This window comes from Cyclopterus lumpus, chromosome 25 (genome assembly GCF_009769545.1).
Source record: "Cyclopterus lumpus isolate fCycLum1 chromosome 25, fCycLum1.pri, whole genome shotgun sequence".
Taxonomy (NCBI): Eukaryota; Metazoa; Chordata; class Actinopteri; order Perciformes; family Cyclopteridae; genus Cyclopterus; species Cyclopterus lumpus.
The window spans coordinates 2,299,917-2,318,847 of record NC_046990.1 but is presented as its reverse complement, the minus strand read 5'-3'; the positions used below and the strand labels follow the sequence as shown (position 1 = coordinate 2,318,847).

The 18,931-nt window shown below is 43.2% G+C and overlaps 2 protein-coding genes and 2 non-coding genes across 7 annotated transcripts in view; 3 read left to right on the top strand and 1 right to left on the bottom strand.

Moving 5' to 3' along the window:
• Positions 1 to 572: 572 nt before the first annotated feature.
• eif3k (eukaryotic translation initiation factor 3, subunit K) lies at positions 573 to 4,860 on the top strand. 2 transcript variants are annotated; one of them, XM_034529173.1, is made up of 8 exons: positions 573 to 784; positions 2,331 to 2,429; positions 3,019 to 3,139; positions 3,273 to 3,347; positions 3,878 to 3,944; positions 4,089 to 4,166; positions 4,261 to 4,386; positions 4,707 to 4,860. In XM_034529173.1, the coding sequence occupies exons 1-8, from the start codon at positions 723 to 725 to the stop codon at positions 4,736 to 4,738; spliced, it is 660 nt and encodes a 219-aa protein (XP_034385064.1). In that variant the 5' UTR covers positions 573 to 722; the 3' UTR covers positions 4,739 to 4,860. The 2 variants fall into 2 exon arrangements, with proteins under 2 accessions (XP_034385064.1, XP_034385063.1); XM_034529172.1 differs by having other exon boundaries at positions 575 to 784; positions 3,270 to 3,347.
• A 792-nt stretch (positions 4,861 to 5,652) lies between these two features.
• The window catches only part of zgc:85932 (uncharacterized protein LOC405875 homolog), a 20,560-nt gene continuing 7,281 nt past the window's right edge, over positions 5,653 to 18,931 (top strand). For all 3 annotated transcript variants that reach the window (XM_034528556.1, XM_034528555.1, XM_034528554.1), the window contains exons 1-14: positions 5,653 to 5,951; positions 9,789 to 9,858; positions 10,528 to 10,646; positions 11,123 to 11,256; positions 11,723 to 11,894; positions 12,025 to 12,096; positions 12,373 to 12,464; positions 13,130 to 13,204; positions 14,345 to 14,505; positions 15,748 to 15,905; positions 16,526 to 16,734; positions 16,815 to 16,857; positions 17,714 to 17,788; positions 18,400 to 18,457. In XM_034528556.1, coding sequence (XP_034384447.1) covers positions 5,664 to 5,951; positions 9,789 to 9,858; positions 10,528 to 10,646; positions 11,123 to 11,256; positions 11,723 to 11,894; positions 12,025 to 12,096; positions 12,373 to 12,464; positions 13,130 to 13,204; positions 14,345 to 14,505; positions 15,748 to 15,905; positions 16,526 to 16,734; positions 16,815 to 16,857; positions 17,714 to 17,788; positions 18,400 to 18,457 — 1,726 coding nt within the window. In that variant the 5' untranslated portion in view covers positions 5,653 to 5,663. The remainder of the gene's footprint in view (positions 5,952 to 9,788; positions 9,859 to 10,527; positions 10,647 to 11,122; positions 11,257 to 11,722; positions 11,895 to 12,024; positions 12,097 to 12,372; positions 12,465 to 13,129; positions 13,205 to 14,344; positions 14,506 to 15,747; positions 15,906 to 16,525; positions 16,735 to 16,814; positions 16,858 to 17,713; positions 17,789 to 18,399; positions 18,458 to 18,931) is intronic.
• On the top strand, positions 17,015 to 17,087 carry trnak-uuu. Its single transcript has one exon. It is a non-coding gene; the product is annotated as a tRNA-Lys (tRNA).
• Positions 17,411 to 17,485, bottom strand: trnak-uuu. Its single transcript has one exon. It is a non-coding gene; the product is annotated as a tRNA-Lys (tRNA).

The following is an 18,931-nucleotide window of genomic DNA, read 5'->3' as shown; positions in this document are numbered from 1 at the left end:
ACAATTCAAATAAAGGACTAAGTAAAATATAACTGAAAGACTATGTCTTTGCTACAATATATAACACAAGTATATATGAAAAAATAGAAACGCTGTAATAATGGAAGTCTCAATAAATAGTGTGTCAAATTGTAGTATGTTCAAAATCCCATGATGTCCCAACTGCATCTAGTCGCATTTTACATTATGAAAGCCAGCAAGCTTTTCTGGTTATAATGACCTACAATCCTATGCGCTGCAGAAATAAGCAAGAAGGTCAAAGTTCAAACTGCAATGTTCTGACACGTATGCCCCAACTGAAGGCAGACTGCATGCAATGATACGTACTCTGTAAAGTGCACTAAAAGTAAAGAATAAGAAATATGCGTATGCTTAAACCCCCGGCTGCAGTTGATGAACGTCCAAAAACATGAAGCACATAATACTTCTCCCCATGTGATCTCATTATGGCAAGTCATGCAGGCTATATGAACTGCTCCTACAGTGACAGGCTGCTTCCACCGCGGTGGGAAGCAGAGACACCGCAGGTACTTCCTTCCTGCTGCTGTTACACTTTCTAAACACCACTGTCGTAACGGTCCGTGTACTTTCCGGTCCTTGTGCGTCGCCCTTTCCGCTCCGACTCTCTTCTCCCTCCGCCCAATATCTTTTTTCCTCTGCGGCCCACGTGCGGATTTAATTCAGTTTTCACCTTAACATTTTGCCGTAAAAGTTTGGACCAAATGTCGTCGCCTTTCGAGCAGGTGCGGGCGAGCGTGGTGCAGCTCCTGCGGGGAATCGACAGGTTTGTGCGACGCTCCCAACGAGATGATACCCCGGCGCACAAGCTAGCGATAGCTTAGCTGTTGGCTAATGTTTTAAGCTAACGTCTGCTGAGTGAAGTCGGTGGTGGTTCGCTCATTTAACTCATTTATACGGTTTCAGTTCAGGTTGCTGTAGTTTCTGTCTTACGCCAATATTTGTTTATGTAACTTTATATGAACGGTATAACTCTTAAGCGCAGATCTGACCAGCAGCTAACGGTGGCTAGCTCTGCTCCAATAGTTTACCAACATGTTTCCATTCACACGTTTGAACCAGCGGTGGAAGTATATACACCTCGACTCCGCTGACTTGAGTTTGATTCGTGTCATTACATTATATAGACCATGTGGACATCCATTTTTGTTTTGAATGAGAATATAATGCCCATATTGAACTCTTATCTACAGAGCACTATTTGAGATCATGTTATGTACATAACAATAACTTGCAAAACGTTATATTCTTACATGAGTTCTGATGTGTAGAATTGAGGCCCTATTGTCATTTAGGAATACCTGACCCCTAATGAAGCTGGGTAAACCAATGCTTTGGTGTACTCACTCCCACTTATACATTTGTTCTTTTTTCTTCAGTGATAAATAATTGGCAAAGCAGGTCATACATTGCAGCCTTTCGAACATAGATATTGTATATTTGAAAGACAAAAGGGGGAAAAAAGTTTGGCATCACAAGTTATTGCTGGCCTGATGATGCACCGTGTACATGGGGCGCTACACAATAACTTTTCCAATGGTACCAACTTTGGACTAGTCGCACCAGCCCATGGTCATGGTTTTGACGCAGTCTTATTAAAATGTTTTGTTTTTGGTAAGGCATAGTATTAATCAGTGATGCAACGAGACTAAGTACTCAAATACTGTAATTAAGTACAACTTTGATGTTACCTCCGGCTCCAATACATTTCAGAGTGAAATATTCTAGTGTTTACTTCACAACATTTAGTTATAATGAAATACAAAAGTATGACATTGAATATAATTAGCTCTGTTGCAGTCAGCTACAACATACACATACATCTGACATGTTTCTGCATTTATAATAATAATCTATTATATTATATAACAAAAAAGCCCACTTGGCTGCACAAGGAGTACTTTTATGCTTAGTACATTTTTTAATTATTTAATTTGAATGCAGGACTTTTACTTGCATACTAGAGTTTTTTTTCTTAATGGTTATACTTGAGTATAAGTACTTCTTCCACAACTGGTCCCTCTCTCGCTGCCTGCACTTTCTTTTCAGAAGCTGACTGTAGCTCTGCAAGCTAATTCTGGTTATTAAATTACTTTTGTCTTTTATTATAGTGTTGTTTAGTGACCAACTGACTCGCTGTATTTTAATATCCATTACAATCACTGCCTTGCAACAAAACATTGAACCAAATATGCTGAGTTCCAAGGTGCTGAAACTGTCCCACACACAGTGTAGAATATGTATTTACTGGACACCAAAAACCCAGATTCCTCCACACGATTGATGGGTCATGCTCTTCTCCCTCTTTGCAGGTACAACCCAGAAAACCTTCCAACGTTGGAGCGCTACGTGGAGACGCAAGCCAAAGAGAACGCCTACGACCTGGAGGCCAACCTGGCTGTCCTGAAGCTGTAAGTCACACCCGCCCCCTGTTCAGTGTGGGTGTGTTTTGTGGGCGTTGACAGTAAAGAGTAGTGTTTAGCCGCGTTTCTGTTGCTGTTGTGTTCTTTTCTGTAGGTTTCCGGTCATTCTTGTTGAGAAAAGAGAGGATAAAAAAAGTAGTTGTAGTAACATTTATGATGCGAATGTTAGCTGCCACTAGAGTTCGGTTTATTTCTAAAATACACCTATAACCTCTGCTAATGTGAAAGAGCGTCCCGAAGCGCTGAGGCCAGACGGCACACGTGTCCTGTTGATAGATTACAGATCCTCCTGGTCAGGGGAGGCGTGGCTCTGTCATACAATGATTTAAATAATCTGTGTCACTGCAATCCTTTTGAATTTCAGGTCCAGTGTTTTTCTGGTCAGGCATCTGACAATCTGTCTATTATCTTGTTACATTTGTTTTTCAAGAGAAGATTCAATACAATATTGAAATATTCATTGTTTATTTTGGGTTAATTAATTGGAATATGGAAAATAAATCGACTAATAGTTTCTTCCCCAGTTTCCACTGCAGACGAGAGAAACAATGACCTAAATAAATCTGTTCCTCTGCAGGTACCAGTTCAACCCGGTTTACTTCCAGGTTCCGGTGACCTCACAGATCCTGCTGAAGGCTCTGACCAACCTGCCACACACCGACTTCACTCTGTGCAAGTGCATGATCGAACAAACACACGTATCCTTTTGGTGCCGGTTCAAGCAGCCGACGTCGTCTGACTGTGTTCACTAATTGTTCATAAATCCCCAGTAAGGGTGGGCGTCTGTATGTCTTTGGGTCGGGGGGCATTTCCTTGACTACAGTGTCGCAGCAAGAGGAGCGTCCCATCAGACAGATCCTCTACCTCGGGAACCTGCTGGAGACGTGTCACTTCCAGAGCTTCTGGGTAACACACACACACACACACACACACACACCAGTTAAATGACACATGGAGAGACATAGGAAGAATATTATTAGGTAGAGAGATGAGACGGCACACAATTTCATCAACAATATTAAAAGTGCTTGATTCCAAATTCAGAGCTTATCCACTTCTGAGGGATTGACTCCACGCGGCGGCTGTGCAGCAGTTATCGGTGCTACATTGCCATGTTAAATGTCATTGAGAAGACTTGTTTTTATTTTATTTTGAATATTTTTTTAGCAGGATTCAGAGATGAGAAATGAAAGAGACCATTTTCACTAAAAGTGCTATATTTTGTGCACCCTCACTTGCTCCCAACGAGTCCAGTGTTTTAGCTGAGGGCCGTTTGTACCAGAATCGGGCTTCATGAACGCTGACTTATCCATCACCACACACTCTTTCTGCAACGTCTCTCTAGTCCTCGTTCTGAGGCCTTTTTGGTTTTCCTCCTGTCTGTCCTCCCTCTGTCTCCTTTTTAATCGTGTCCTCTTCCTCGTCCTTCCTGACAGACGAGTCTGGAGGAGAACAGAGAGCTCATCGACGGCATTACCGGTTTCGAGGACTCTGTTCGCAAGTGTGAGTGTCGTCCTCTGACTCGGCACATTAAGCTCTGACAGTACTTACGAACATCCCGTGGAAGATAACGGGAAACGAGCGCACACATCGAACTTGTGTAAACAGCATTGCCCGTTATTTAAAATAGTTGTTCTTCCTCTCCAGTCATCTGTCACGTAGTGGGCATCACCTACCAGACCATCGAGCACCGGTTACTGGCCGAGATGCTGGGAGACCCGCTGGGTAAGAAGTGTAGAGAGATCAATGAACCACATCTAGAATACGCCGCAAGTAAAAAAACAAAACCCGCTCATTTTGTCACCCTCCGTTCCTCCAGACACGCAGGTGAAGGTGTGGATGAACAAGTACGGCTGGACGGAGAACGAGGAAGGACAAATCTTCGTCTTCAACCAGGAGGAGAGCGTCAAGCCCAAGAACATCGTGGAGAAGATCGACTTTGAGAGTGAGTGTGCTGCCGCCCATTAATGAATGATCATGTAGCATACCAGAAATGTAGTCAAATTTGGTGACAACAAAACAGTGGGCATCACATTGCCTTGGGCTCTTTGGGTGAACTAGTTCTAAAGTTTGGGCCACTAAAGGGCGGGTCCGCCTGCCACCTTTTCTGGGGTTTTCCAAATTAAAACGCCCACTGGGCCGTTGGCAAAAAGCTGTGACACATGTAACCAAAGTAACAAATGTGCCAAGTTTGGAAGTACCTTCAAGGATTAGTTGACACTTTCTGACGGTTAACTAAAACTCTCTCTGTTTTTCTCTTCCCAGGTGTATCCAGCATCATGGCTACGTCTCAGTGATGCAAACACACACGCATATATATACACACACACACACACATTTGGTAAGACAGATTCAACCAGCTCATTATTTTTCATAATCACTTTTCTTTTTCCTCAATAAAAGTAATTTATCCCGCACAGCCTGTCTCTGAGTTTGTTTCTTCGTGCTGCTCTCTGAATGTTCTTGAAAACCTTTTTTTAGTTGCTTCATTAACAAAGTTAACTCCTGGCAGCGGACATGTTTGCCAGCTCTTCCCACAAATGATTTCAACTTCCTTATTAATACAACATTCTATCAGGGTGTTGGCTGCCCTCTGTTATTCAGTAACAAATAAAAACCTGATATGAATCGGGGCTTATAGCCATTGCAGAGTCATCATGTTAAGTATTTAATTCATCCTTTTTATTCTCAGAAATGGGCTATAGATCCTTGAAATAATATCTGAAGGTGAGGTCCTAAACACAAATAGGTTTTGGTGACCTGGTCAGAGGTAGAAGAAGTACTTGGTAAGTAAAAGTACTGGACAAGGCGAGTTTATCCATACATCACCTCGGAAACGGGTCATTCATTCAAGTGTTTTTACAAGCAAAGGAAAATAAAGAACGTAAGATGCATTTAAGTACGGATAAGTTTTATAAAAACAAATTACCTAGTATCTCATAAATGCGATAGTATATCATAATTATGAGATATGAGCTGCTAATTCATAATTATGGGATGCTAAGTTATTATGAGATACTGAGTCATAATTCTGATACACTAAGTCCTTCATATGAGCTGCTTCCGTTCCCTCTTGTACTCAAACTCGGTGCACAAAACCTCCCAATGCAGTACCAGCATTGTACAAACCTTGGCCCCGCCCACTCGCCTCGCGCTCAGGTGAGCATCTACCGAACAGGGCGTGGCTTCCGAGTATTTGATCTTCTTTCAGTGAAAGGCAGAATGTCGGAAAGCTCTGTTTCAGAGAGCCCGTCTCGCTGTTCCGCCATGATTAAGTCTCTGAGCGTGTCGTCCGACGGCTCCTTCCCCCCGCTGGAGGACGACGTGGACTCGGTCTGCTCCGACGAGCTGCTCGGCTCCCAGTCCCGCAGCTGGCTCGCGGACCTCTTGAAGAGCGGTGACGTGCTGCCGGAGAGCGGCACGGTCGGCCGGGACGGGCTGTTCGTGGACTACCACTTCCCCCTGGGGGAGCTGGAGATGCAGGCCGGGGTCACGTGGAAACGACCAAAGGTAGAGACGGATGCAGTGAACAAGTGCATTTAGATCAGGTGAACTTAGATCATGTGAACAAGTGCATTTAGATCATGTGAACAAGTGCATTTAGATCAGGTGAACAAGTGCATTTAGATCAGGTGAACAAGTGCATTTAGATCAGGTGAACAAGTGCATTTAGATCATGTGAACAAGTTCATTTAGATCAGGTGAACAAGTTCATTTAGATCAGGTGAACAAGTGCATTTAGATCATGTGAACAAGTTCATTTAGATCAGGTGAACAAGTGCATTTAGATCATGTGAACAAGTTCATTTAGATCAGGTGAACAAGTGCATTTAGATCATGTGAACAAGTGCATTTAGATCAGGTGAACAAGTGCATTTAGATCATGTAAACAAGTGCATTTAGATCAGGTGAACAAGTGCATTTACTTTACGTGACTTTCTACTTTCCACGACTTTTGGAGGGATATACTGTAGTTTTGACTGCATGCATTGGATACCTTTTGCTACTTTGCAGATTACAATGTTGTATAATAGATTAATATACATCTCAAAAGATTCATCCACAAGTAGTTAAAACAAGCTCCACCTTTATCAGCTCTAATGAACACATTAATGCATCTTTAATCATAATCCGAGAATATATATATTATTCTGAAATAATAATAGTAATTTTAGTACTTTAAGTATATTTTTAACTCTCCTGCTTTTGTACTTATTTTGAATGCAGGACTGTTTTTTTATATGTAAAAACAATCCACTGTGTGAAAATAATAGCGGCAAAACGTACATATTTTCCGGTATCTGGGCCTTCTGATTTGCATGCCTCGACAGAGAGATGTGTTGATGCATTTACATGAAAACAGCATTTGAATGATTGCATATGACGTGATACAGTACTATTCTGTACTCCTCCACCACTCAGTATATTAACTGCTGGGCAGTGGTGCAAGGTAACCAGTACATTAACTGGAGTACTGTACTTAAAGGGCTCGGGAGGGTCACCGCTTGATGCCACTCTGCACTGTGCCGTTAAACTGAATTGAGCGTTTCTTGTACTTTACTTGAGTATTTCCATTTCACGTTGTACTTCTACACCTCTAACATTGAATGACAAAACTGAAAGCTGCAAGTTATTCTTTATTTCATCACCAAGTTGTGGCTTCCTTCTAGTACATTAACACATGGAAAATACGAGGTGTTCTTTGTCATTTTGTATTCAATAGGGAGAAACTGGATTTAAATACTGTGGGTACATGCAGAGTGCTAGAGGTTATACATCAAGTGCTGATACTGAAGAAAAGTGATGTCGCAGGCTCATAAAGATTCAATTCAATTCAGTTTATTTTGTATAGCCCAATATCACAAATTACAAATTGTCCTCAGAGGGCTTTACAATCTGTACACATACGACATCCCTGACCTTTGACCTCACATCGGATCAGGAAAAACTCCCCAAAAATAACCTTTCACAGGGAAAAAAGTGAAGAAACCTTCAGGAGAGCAACAGAGGAGGATCCTTCTCCCCGGATGGACAGATGAATAGATGTCATGTGTACAGAATGAACAGAGTTACAGAGTTACATAAACACATTACATGAATATGACAATGTATGAATGGAACTCCAATCCATGAAACAGGAGGTCACAGAAGATCACATTTACTATCATTAAGTCACACAGGGATCTCCTCGTGAGGCAGACCTGACACGACATTTAAATGTAAACCTGTCTTCTTTTCATTTTATTGCACCAGTGTCCTCGCTGAGGAACCTTAGAACGGTGTTATTGTTCAATACATGACACGGAAAAAAACTGTGGATCGGTGCGTTTCAAACGCATCACGTGGCGATATAATAAACACAAACAAAGGCAAAAGAAAGATGTCAGCCCAGTGTTTGACTTTCAAAGCGTTAACAAGGCAGCAAACAGCTGGTACCTCTGTAAAGTAGAGTGGAGGAATGCACCTCAGCAGAAGAGGAAGTCACTCTGTTAATGTGTGATATTTGTAACTTCTTTATATCGTGATAGTTAGTTTAATCTACATCAACGCATCATATTCTATAATATCACACGTTTGTAGCATCTCTGCCCGGTGAGAACCAAGTAGCTCTAAAACAAGATAAAAACATCTGTTTTCAGCTTTGTGACGAAGCATTTTCCAGCTGATTCAAGAGGCTTTTTAAAGGGTTTATTTAGATTAAGATGGAAGAAGATTTTCTCAACACACAAAGGAACACTTCATCCTTCAGTTCATCACAAACACATTTTTTACCGGACGGGAAAAACTGTAATCTGAAAAGTTACTAATGCTGTCATACAAATGTAGCGGAGTAAAAAGTACTTATTGGTCGTTTAATACTCAAATGAGGGCAAGACTCGGTCAGATAAGAGTAAATATGTGCGTTTCAAAGAAGGCATCGCTCCTCGGCGGCTGAACTTTGGATACCTTTTGATAAGAGCCGTAAAGATGTCTGACACTATTTTCCAGACTGTAATATAACTGACTGTAATAGTCAACGAGTAGGTTCTTTCCCAGAGTTACTTCATGTGTGAGGGTGAAGCAGCTGTCACGCAGTCTGTATTGATACCGCACAAATATGTTTCGTGCAAAAGCAGATAAATGACATAATAATCTTATTGACATTAATATAGGACTACGCATCAGCGTGTGCAGAAGTTCCCGGTCCGTCAGCCGGCAGCTGTCCCTTAATAATCTTAAATCACACATCCTGTTTGGTTGGTTCCCCCTGTTGGCACCTGGAGGACTGCCTGCTTGTTTTCATTTGTGATGACAGAGATTTCTGTCCGTACTTATTTCAACTCTACATTTACATAACATTACATGTTATTTAGCTGACGCTTTCATCCGAAGCGACTTACAATAAGTGCATTAAACCATGAGTACAAGAATCGAGAAAGTACACTTTCTTTAATTAAGTTAAACTACAAAGTGCTTTCAGTAAGAGACATTTAAGTGCTACTACCTTCCCTATTCAAGGTTGTAACAAGCACGTGTTACCGCGGGTGGTATTCCCCTAGCACAGAGACAATAGAGACAGGCACTAGTTAGGTGTTTCTATTAATTGCAGGCGGATGTGGTCTCCGTAGTGCGTTCCGCTGATCTGCTCCTGTGGATAGCAGCGCAGGTCCGGCTCCTTTGTCCACCTGCACACTTATAATGGGAGCAATCATCATTAGACCCAGGTGAGGCCAATTGGGCCTCCACCTGGTACCGTTCCCTGAGCGTACTCCCCCACTCCCCTCTGCAGCTGAGCTTAACCACACCCAGCCACCACAAAGGTATAGTCAAAAAAGATGTGTTTTTAGTGTATATGTGGCCAATCAGAACAGATGTTGTACTAAATCCAGTCGAGTGTTTGTGTCGATCTACTTTTGAGGTCCCACTTCGTCAGTTCAAACAACCACTCGCCACATATGAGCACGATCAGCGCGTTGGTCCCATCAAACCGGTTCTACTGGTCATCGTCGGCCTCTTGAGATGGTTCATAATGGGACACTCGCTGATTTAATCTGTCTTGCCTCCGCAAAGCGTGATGACATATCCGAGCCATCAGACATGTCCCTGAAGTATCTGTTATGAATATGAGCGACTCTACGGTGCGTGCACTTAACAAAACAAGGACATGGTTGAACCAGGAAGAGAGATCTTCCCGTCTGACTCCGGGTAAGACTGATGATAAAGTACCTTTTTATTAATTAGCCGCCACTCCCTGTTGGCTCTAAATCCTGTTTTAGTTGACATTGGAATGTTCCCCTCTTCCCCTCTTCCCCTCCCCCTCTTGTTTGTTGTCGTTCAACCAATCACCAAACTCCTCTCTGTCTCCAGGAGCTCACCTCGTCGCCCCAGTTCATCATAGATGGAGCCACGCGCCTGGACCTCCGCCAGGGAAAGCTCAGTAAGTAGAAGTGTGTCCACAAGGCAAGTTGAATCACAAAGGGTGTCCCTGCAGGTGGGCGTGGCCGAGGGTCATCGGGAGAGAGGAAACCCCTGAGGTCATCAGCAGCACTGGCAACACCTGGGCCTTGTGTGCCAGTGCTGCTGTTAAAAGGCCCTCTGGCCTCTGTCACTGCACTCCCCTCCACCACTGAAACTACTGACTCCAAACTGTTTATGCTACCTAAGTTAAATAAAACCCTTCCTGTTGACTACTTGCTTGTGCGTATCCCCTTTTGTTGTCACCTCCTCGAAGCTGTCCTCCGACCGCTCAGAGCGCCCAGTCACAGCCCTCGGGAGCAATTTGGGGATTAACGCAGTCAAATTCCTTGTTTGAGCTCCCATACTTGGCCAATAAAGTGGATTCCCATTCCCATTTGTCTCCCGATGGCAAATAAATCCAACGTGGTCATGTGATATCTTCTGACCGCATGCATGCACCAGGAATCCATCTAGCGAGTGCACGACTGAGGTTCCACAGAGAATGCACACGTTGTGTAAAAGATGATCTTTGTGTGCAAAAGACGGCTGCGTGTTGCGGAGCCTCTAGGATGGAAGCCAGTCCACGGCGCCCTGTGTTGAAGTGCAGACCCCCTGATAACCTGACCGACCTGCCAACCCTTCTTTTCAGATGATTGCTGGTTGCTCTCGACCATCGCGTCCCTCTCCATGCATCGCTTCCTGCTCAATAAGGTCATGCCGGAAGGGCAGAGCTTCCAAGACGGATACAAGGGCTGCTTCATCTTCTGTGTAACTACCTCACACTCACACTCACACACTCACACTCACACACTCACACTCACACACACACACTCACACTCACACACTCACACTCACACACTCACACACTCACACTCACACACTCACACACTCACACACTCACACTCACACTCACACTCACACACATCGCGCTCCTGAGTGCAGGATGAGTCCTCAAACACTTGTAACCCTTTCACACTTATATTTTGGACACATATTTAGCACAAAGCCCAGACATAAATCAACAATCAACACAGGGACACGGGGTGTGAACTGGGACTGGTGTTGTAGTGTGACATAGACATGGAGTTTAAAATAAGCAAGGACAATGACGGGAAGCAACTTAAAATCTTATCTTGTGTTGACAAAATTAGATTTTTGGAAAATGTATGACATTGAAATAAAGGACTTTGATGAAGGCAGGCCACTGGCATTGTGACAGCATTCCCCCCTCCTCCTCTCTGTAGTTCTGGCAGTACGGTCAGTGGGAGGAGGTGAGGATTGACGACTTGTTGCCGACTCAGAACAACAGTCTGATCTACCTCAGCTCCCCAGAGAGACACGAGTTCTGGAGCTCCCTGCTGGAGAAGGCCTACGCCAAGTGAGTGCCTGTCAATTAGTGTGTGTGTGTGTGTGTGTGTGTGTGTGTGTCGGGAAGAGGTCGTTAGGATTAACATGAACTTAATCAGAGTAATAACATCCAATGAATTGACCCTTCGCTGGCCAATCGTAGCGTACACATGTTGTCACTGATGTTTTGCTTCTTTTTTTGGGGAGTAAGCAGTGAGCAGTTGGAAGTGCAATAATGAGCTCTAGAACAATCAACAGTTCAGCAGGTCTCTTCTACAGGGCGGTGTTCAAGTCATCTCAACATCCGTTCCCCTCTCTATGCCACCAGATGGAATACAAGTAGACTTTCTAGGAATTGAGCTCTGTTAGTTCACCTATGCTCATGTTTTCTCAGGTTCTCTCACAAGCCTTGTTTTTCCCATTGAGACCTTTTTTTTCGAGTTATTCACCTGGACTCTATCTGGTGTTTTTCTTCCTCACTGTGTCCTTTGTCCCAGGCTGAAAGGTGGCTACAGAGCTCTGGACATGGGCTTCCCTCATGAGGCCATGGTGGATATGACGGGCGGCGTGGCCGAGGTGCTGAACATCTCCTCGCTGCCCCGAGACCTGCCAGCCTTCTTCAGACACCTGCTGGCTAAAGGAGCGCTCATCAACTGTGCCAACTGCCAGGTGTGGGGGTGGACTTGTTAGGTCTAGTTTAAATCCTCGGGGGGAGGGGGCGCATCAGAACATGTTCCCATGGAAGGTTTACTTGTTGTGCTGAGTCACGTTGGGTGGGTGTCTTTTGTTTTGCCTCCAGGGTCCTTTGGAGCAAAGGGATGAGCTGGGGATCATGTTCCGACATGCCTACTCTCTGACTGCAGTAGAGGAGGTAAATAAAGATGCCTATAAACATTCCTATGTCTATGTCTCACTTGACCTCAAACTAAATAACGTGCTAAAATATTATCATCATACTATATACTAATATTGCATGCTTTGGATTTAAAAAAAAGTCTGATCACAAGCCTCCGATTGTTTATTTTATTCGACATGTGTGCACCTCAGGGAGAAAGAAGGGGACCCTTTCTACTGAGGCGACTAGTACTAAAACTGACAAATATGTAAATGGAGGGTTTGTATGCATGATGGTGTCCTCCTCTGCCAGGTGGAGACGACACACGGCACCAAGGATCTGGTGCGCCTCCTTAACCCCTGGGGCAACACAGAGTGGGAGGGGCCCTGGAGCGACCTGAAAGGGTTGGTACACACAGGTTAAGGACTGGTGAACACTGTTAAAGGAACATGCATTCATGAAGAAGTTAACCTACACAATGAATCTTCATTTTTCCTTCAAAGGTACGCAACGTGACATTTTTAGTTTTTGTGCATTGGCATTTGTCTGCTTGTTTTAGTCCAAAAAAAACCTAAAACAACTAAACAATAACTATATATCAATTAAAACTATATATACGGTTTTAATTGTTTGATGCATCAATACTTATAATCTAGTATTTTTATTACATATTTTATTCTGAAATGCGCCGTCCTGCAAGAGGTTTACTTTTAAACATCCTGCAGGATGTGCTTTTGCTGTATTTGACTATTTATTATTAGCACTGATAGAATCTAAACATAATAATACAATATTATGTACAAAATAATACTCTGGTACCCTGGCGAGTAATAGTAAAATGTGCAATGTACACAATAATGTATATACATATTGACAACAGTTGTAGAGGATATTGTTTCTCATGCTTGTCACCTTTTCTCCGTCTGCCTTTCTTTGTTAAATCTAGAGTCAAATTTAAAAATCATAGCTCTGTATTTACAGACAGTATAAGTCTCCAAAAAGAGAAAAATATTGACATTTTGGTAACATTTTAAAAGAATATATTTGTGTGTGTGGTCGGTCTCTGCAGTCCAGAGTGGATGACGGTGAGCATGGAGGAGCAGAACAGGCTGGACAGAGTGAAACGGGAGGACGGGGAGTTCTGGTGAGTTTGTGCGTCGCCTTCAGAAACCACGGAACAAAGGACTCTGACATGAGCCGCTGAACCGCAACCAGAGAAACAAGTCGGCTTAGCCGTCATGTGACCTTGTTGTTGTGACTTATGATCTGGACAATGTTTTCATTTTTTACAAATATATATATATATATATATATAGCTTTTTTATAGATCCCTGATCAATCCTTGAATTGCCCATCATTGATGATCCATATTGGCAGATACAGATCTATATATATTATAGCAGCTGGTCTACAAGGCTGGAGACTAGTATATTTTGGCCATCATCCCAAAAACCATTTCAACTGCTCGTAAACAATTCTAAATGTTAATCCTTTTACTTTGGTATAGTAATTAATGAAAACACACAGTTCAAATGATTAGGAAATAAAATATTGTATTTCTATTTATTAAAACATTAGTAGTTTTAATGATGTATTATAAGCTGTTTACACGGCAGTATAACAAACTTAGAATGTATCTCTAATATCTATTTATGTTGTTGTGAAAACCAACACTACATTTTACGAGATTTTACATTTGAACACATCATAACGTTATAATTTACCTTTGCCCAGTACTCCATCTCATTGAATAGAGCCTGAACGCATCATAATGTAAGTGAATGTAACCTTCGTTCGTTGGACGTCAGTGGTGCTGCCATGGTTACCAGCTCTCCTCCGCTCACAGAAGGCATAAATGCAGATGTGGCATATTTATACTGAATAACGTCGGATCGGCAGATTCAAGCTGAAATCTTGGGAGGACGGAGCATATATACGACTATAAGACTATATAGACCGTATATAAGAAGTGGAATCGGTGATCATAATGACAGCCATTAGTCTGTGGAATGCCGTTTTGGCCATCGCCATGTTGGTTGTAACCAGTGAAAGAAAGCCACCATATTTGGAGCGCCCCGCCCTAAAGCATACCCTGCTTCATGGTCTATTTGACTCTAAATGGACAATAATTGACTAAATGAACTCGTGTCTACAATGATTACTGAGGGAATACATCAAGAGAGAAGTAGACTTCTATACAACCGGACTTCTTTTTGCAACCGGAGGAGTCGCCCCCTGCTGGCCGTCACGAGGCTTCTATAACTGGCCTATTCCTCTCCATCAGGATGTCGGTGTCAGACTTCCGACAGCACTTTGAGATGATTGAGGTGTGTCACCTGACGAACGCTCTCAGCAAACCAGGGTCCAGCGTGCGGCCGTGGTGCTGCGTAATGCATCATGGGAACTGGGTGCCGAACAACACGGCGGGAGGCTCCGCCCAAGGGGGTAAGACACATGGCGATCCACGATGACACACGTCTGTGTTTTTATCGTTCTGTGTACGTTAACCTGTGTTTGCCCCATTAACTCATTATTTTATTCATCATTATAAACGGAAGAAAACCTTTAGTGGCAAATTCCTTCTTTAATCAGAATTGAGTCAGTATCTTTTACTGATCTGCTCCCATTTGCAGTTGATTTACTGTTGTTACTGTTTCGCATTAATAATTCATTTATTAATAATAATAATTTCCTTTGGCTATAAGGCTTTATTGTGAAACATATGCAGGAAGGAAGTTCATTGGAAAACAGCAAAGCTGAGTCGACCCGGAATAATAAGCGTCTCATTGAGGACAGTATTTCTCAGCAGGTTCATGAGAAGTTTGATTTGGACAATAAGCATCTTGGCTTATCTTGTCATAATAAAAAAAACTTGCATGTTTACTGTAAGACAGGTCCTTTTATTGTGCCTGTGTTTTTTGTTCAAACAGACCTCGTGCCATTATTGCAGCATGCATCTGAAAAATGTAAAGCGTCTTACATTGTGTGTACCGTACTGGAATCACAATGAACCCTCCTCCCTTTTGTAAGCCCCGCCCACTACAGTGTGTTTGTGCAACGCTAATGATTCTCTCTTTTTGAGGATTAGATGCCGACGCGTCAAGCTGAGACGCGTCTATTTGTCTGGTAACAACGTGGTGCAACAGTACCTTGTGTCATCATATCTGAGAACAATGCAGATCCAAATACTAATGCAGAGAAAGAATCATGCAGGTAAAAGTGAGACTCTCAGACATGGAATGGTGCTGAACCTAAAGTGTAGGGATAAGTATGAAATGTAATAATAAAGACTAACACAATTACTGTGTAACTGTCAGTCAGTGTGTTGTTGTCCAAGCAGATGGGACCTCATATGGAATAAACCATATTGAAAATGTCTGGTCAAAGTAGCATTCTGTCTACTTTAAGATCCATTTTGCTGATCCAAGTGTTTGCGCGACTCCGACTGAGTGAGTTTGATGGCCGTCCACGTGAAGAGCTTTGCATGTCTTCGTAGCGCATTAACTGCTACATGCATGTTGTGTACATCTGAGAGTCGAGAGTAGAAAGGGGAAAGTTTGGTCTCATAGTGAGGAACGAAGAAGCAGGAGTGGTTAACTCTGCTGTACACGCATAGGCTTAGGGTTCAAGGCTGAGGAATGTAGTGTAAAGTGTGTGTGTGTGTGTGTGTGTGTGTGTGTGTTCCAGGTTTGTTCTGGCAGAACCCTCAGTACTACTTCACCCTGTCGGAGGTGGACAGCGGCACAGCCAACTCTCACAGGACCTGCTCCTTCGTTTTGAGTCTGATGCAGAAATACCAGAGACGTAGGGGCGTTAACCTGGCGATAGCCCTGCATATATACCCGGTACACACACACACACACACACACACACACACACACACACACACACACACAGAGAGCGAGACTCATGATGTCAGTTATTAATTGAATTATCACGTATTTTACAGGTGTAGTTACTCTTCAGGTCAAGATTTGACATTAAAAAAACACATGCGTTTATTAATTATTATTATATTAATGCCGATTTGGCTTGGGGACTGGAGGCACGCAAGTCCTGCCCCTCAAACTGGACGCCGTATAGTAAAAGCTGCTTACTGCTCTTAATACTAGGGAGCTGCGGTTTCATCTTAACCGCGTGACAGCTGAAGTTGATGGTAGTTGATATGAATACATTTAACATACAGTTTATGGGTGCATTACAATGTTGCCGTCGGCTGATTTGACTACAGAGATGCGATTGGCTGCTGGCCTGACTGTCTGATTGATGGGTGATGTGACTCCTTCACAAAAATAAAAAATGTAAGTTGGCCAGCTGCGTAATCATTTTGTGTATACCTACCACGGCTCTAATGCTCTGTGACAATCTAAAGGTCAAGGGTTCAAGTCTAAAGGTCAAGGGTTCACAGCCTTGCCGCTCACTCGTTTGTGTACCCTTGTGTCCTAAGTGAGTGCTGTCTCTCCAGGCCCATCCCAAGAACACATACCTGTCCCCCGAGGACCTGAGAGGGCGCCGCCCGGTCCTCTGCTCCCCCAACTACTCCACGCACCGGGAGGTGGTGCTCCGCGGCTCCCTCCCGCCGGGCCGCTACATCATCATCTCTTCAACCGCCGAGGCCAATCAGCAGGGAGCGTTCCTCCTCCGGGTGCTGACGGAGCAGGGCAACGCTGCCACGTGAGTCACGGGTCCAGGGTTTAGATGTTGATGTATGATGATTTTAATATGATGATTTGAATGTGTTTTCTTTCTCCCAGTCCATCCCACAAACCGCCACTCGACAGCCCTCCATCAACAGAGGTACGAGACCAACCAGTCACTGAGCAAATACTCAACTGGTGAAGTGAAAGTGGACTGGGCTCCAAATAAAGTCACAAGTGTTGGAGAAGCTTTTGAGAGTCTCTGTAAAGCCTGGATGGGGTCTTCTTCTATTTGACTGTACACCTTTGCAGGTAGAGCCTGGATAGCTCAGTCGGTAGAGCATCAGACTTTTAATCTGAGGGTCCAGGGTTCAAGTCCCTGTTCAGGCTGTAAGAGTTTTAGAAAGTAAATCTCTATCTTGAATTTAATAATGTGCATTACCGAATAGTAAACAATAAATAAATCACATTTAACATGTTCTGCAGATAGAAACTAGGAAACACAGTCTTAAGACTCCGTGGACCGTGAAGTTCAGTCACACAAGTAATCGTCATCTCAGTCCACGTCACATCCAAGTGTTGCACAAAGAAGGTACCACAGCTACTCATGTGATGTAAGGGGCACACAAGAAGTATTAAATATGGCATTTAAGTTTATTACTACTCTTAGTTTTTATAGGCAAACTCTATTTGATGTTTCCTGTTGTCTCTGGTGTTTTAAATCAGGGACTTGAACCCTGGACCCTCAGATTAAAAGTCTGATGCTCTACCGACTGAGCTATCCAGGCTTCTTAATACACCACTGACATTTACTCCTTTCTTTTTTCTTTTACTATCACTATTTGTTCTATCACTGTGTAAACTCCACACTTCTAAAACATATTAACAATTTTATTTATTTAAGCATCGTCTTTTTAAAGGCCATACACATAAAAAAGAAGCTGCAGCATGTGGTTAAAACGTTGTCCGGGAGGCATTTGTTTGTAAAAGTAAAATCCTGTGTCTTGTTCCTGCAGCATTCATTTCCCCACGAGGCTGCTCTCCCCTCACTTAAATCCATCAAACAGCTGTTCAAGAAGCACTGCCACAAGGTGAGATGTCTGCTTTATTTCACTGTCATGGACCCTTTCACTTGGGTAAGTTCACTATTTTCCCATGTTCTTATTTCCAAGTTCAGACCGCAGGCAAATCTGATTTCAGGAACAACTCATTTAGAACAGAGAGTCTGTGCTGTATCAACTTTTAATTATCTAAATAACAGGGGGACCTTTTATTGTGAAGAATTTATAGGAGAACAAAATGGTTCTATCGCATCTTTGATTTACATCCGTTCTTTTTACCACGTCCGCTGCTTTGAAACGCAATCGAGTCAAAACAAGCGCCTCGTCAGTTAAAGACACACCTCGGGCCGGCAGATTGTTCGCGCCCTAAAGCAGGGGATGCTTTAGGGCGCGGCTACCTTTTGATTGACAGGTCGCAACCAGAGCTGTATACAGTCTAAATATGGTCACTTTTGTTCACTGGTTGCAAAAAAACAACAACCACGATGGCGCCAAAATGGCGAATTTGAGTCTTCAAACCCGCAGCAGTCCACAAACCAATGGGGTGACATCACGAGCAGTACGACACGAATACTAAAGGTTACCTGCAATGACTGACGTGCACGTGTAGTGACTTGCTTCCTGCTTTGTGTCATCTGAAGGGGCTTTGCAAACCGGTGCAGCTCCACAACCTGCTGAACGAGGCCTTACAGGGAGGAGGTCAGTGGCGATCATTGTCTGACTTGTTCTCTTCCAAGGATTAGAAATATGATACTGTGGGTAGACTGGTGTACAGTAGTAATACAATAGACTTGAATACATAAATATACACGGTGTACAGTAGTAATACAATAGACTTGAATACATAAATATACACGGTGTACAGTAGTAATAGGTTTCTGTCAAGGGGCCAGTGTGTGACATCCGGAGCCATCTAGTGGTGAGGTGGCAGATGGCAGCCAACTGAAACTTCTCCCATGTGCCGGACAAAACAAATTCAAATTAAAGCAAAAACGTCCCTCTCGAGAGCTGTTTGGTTTGTCCGTTCTGGGCTACTGTAGAAACATGGAGAGTTGTGCTGTACCTACACACACACAAGGCTCATTCTACGCTAACGGAAACACAGCGGTTCTTAGTTTCAGCTCATTAGACACCATCTTGTATTCCATTTCTGCCATTAGATCACACCGAATG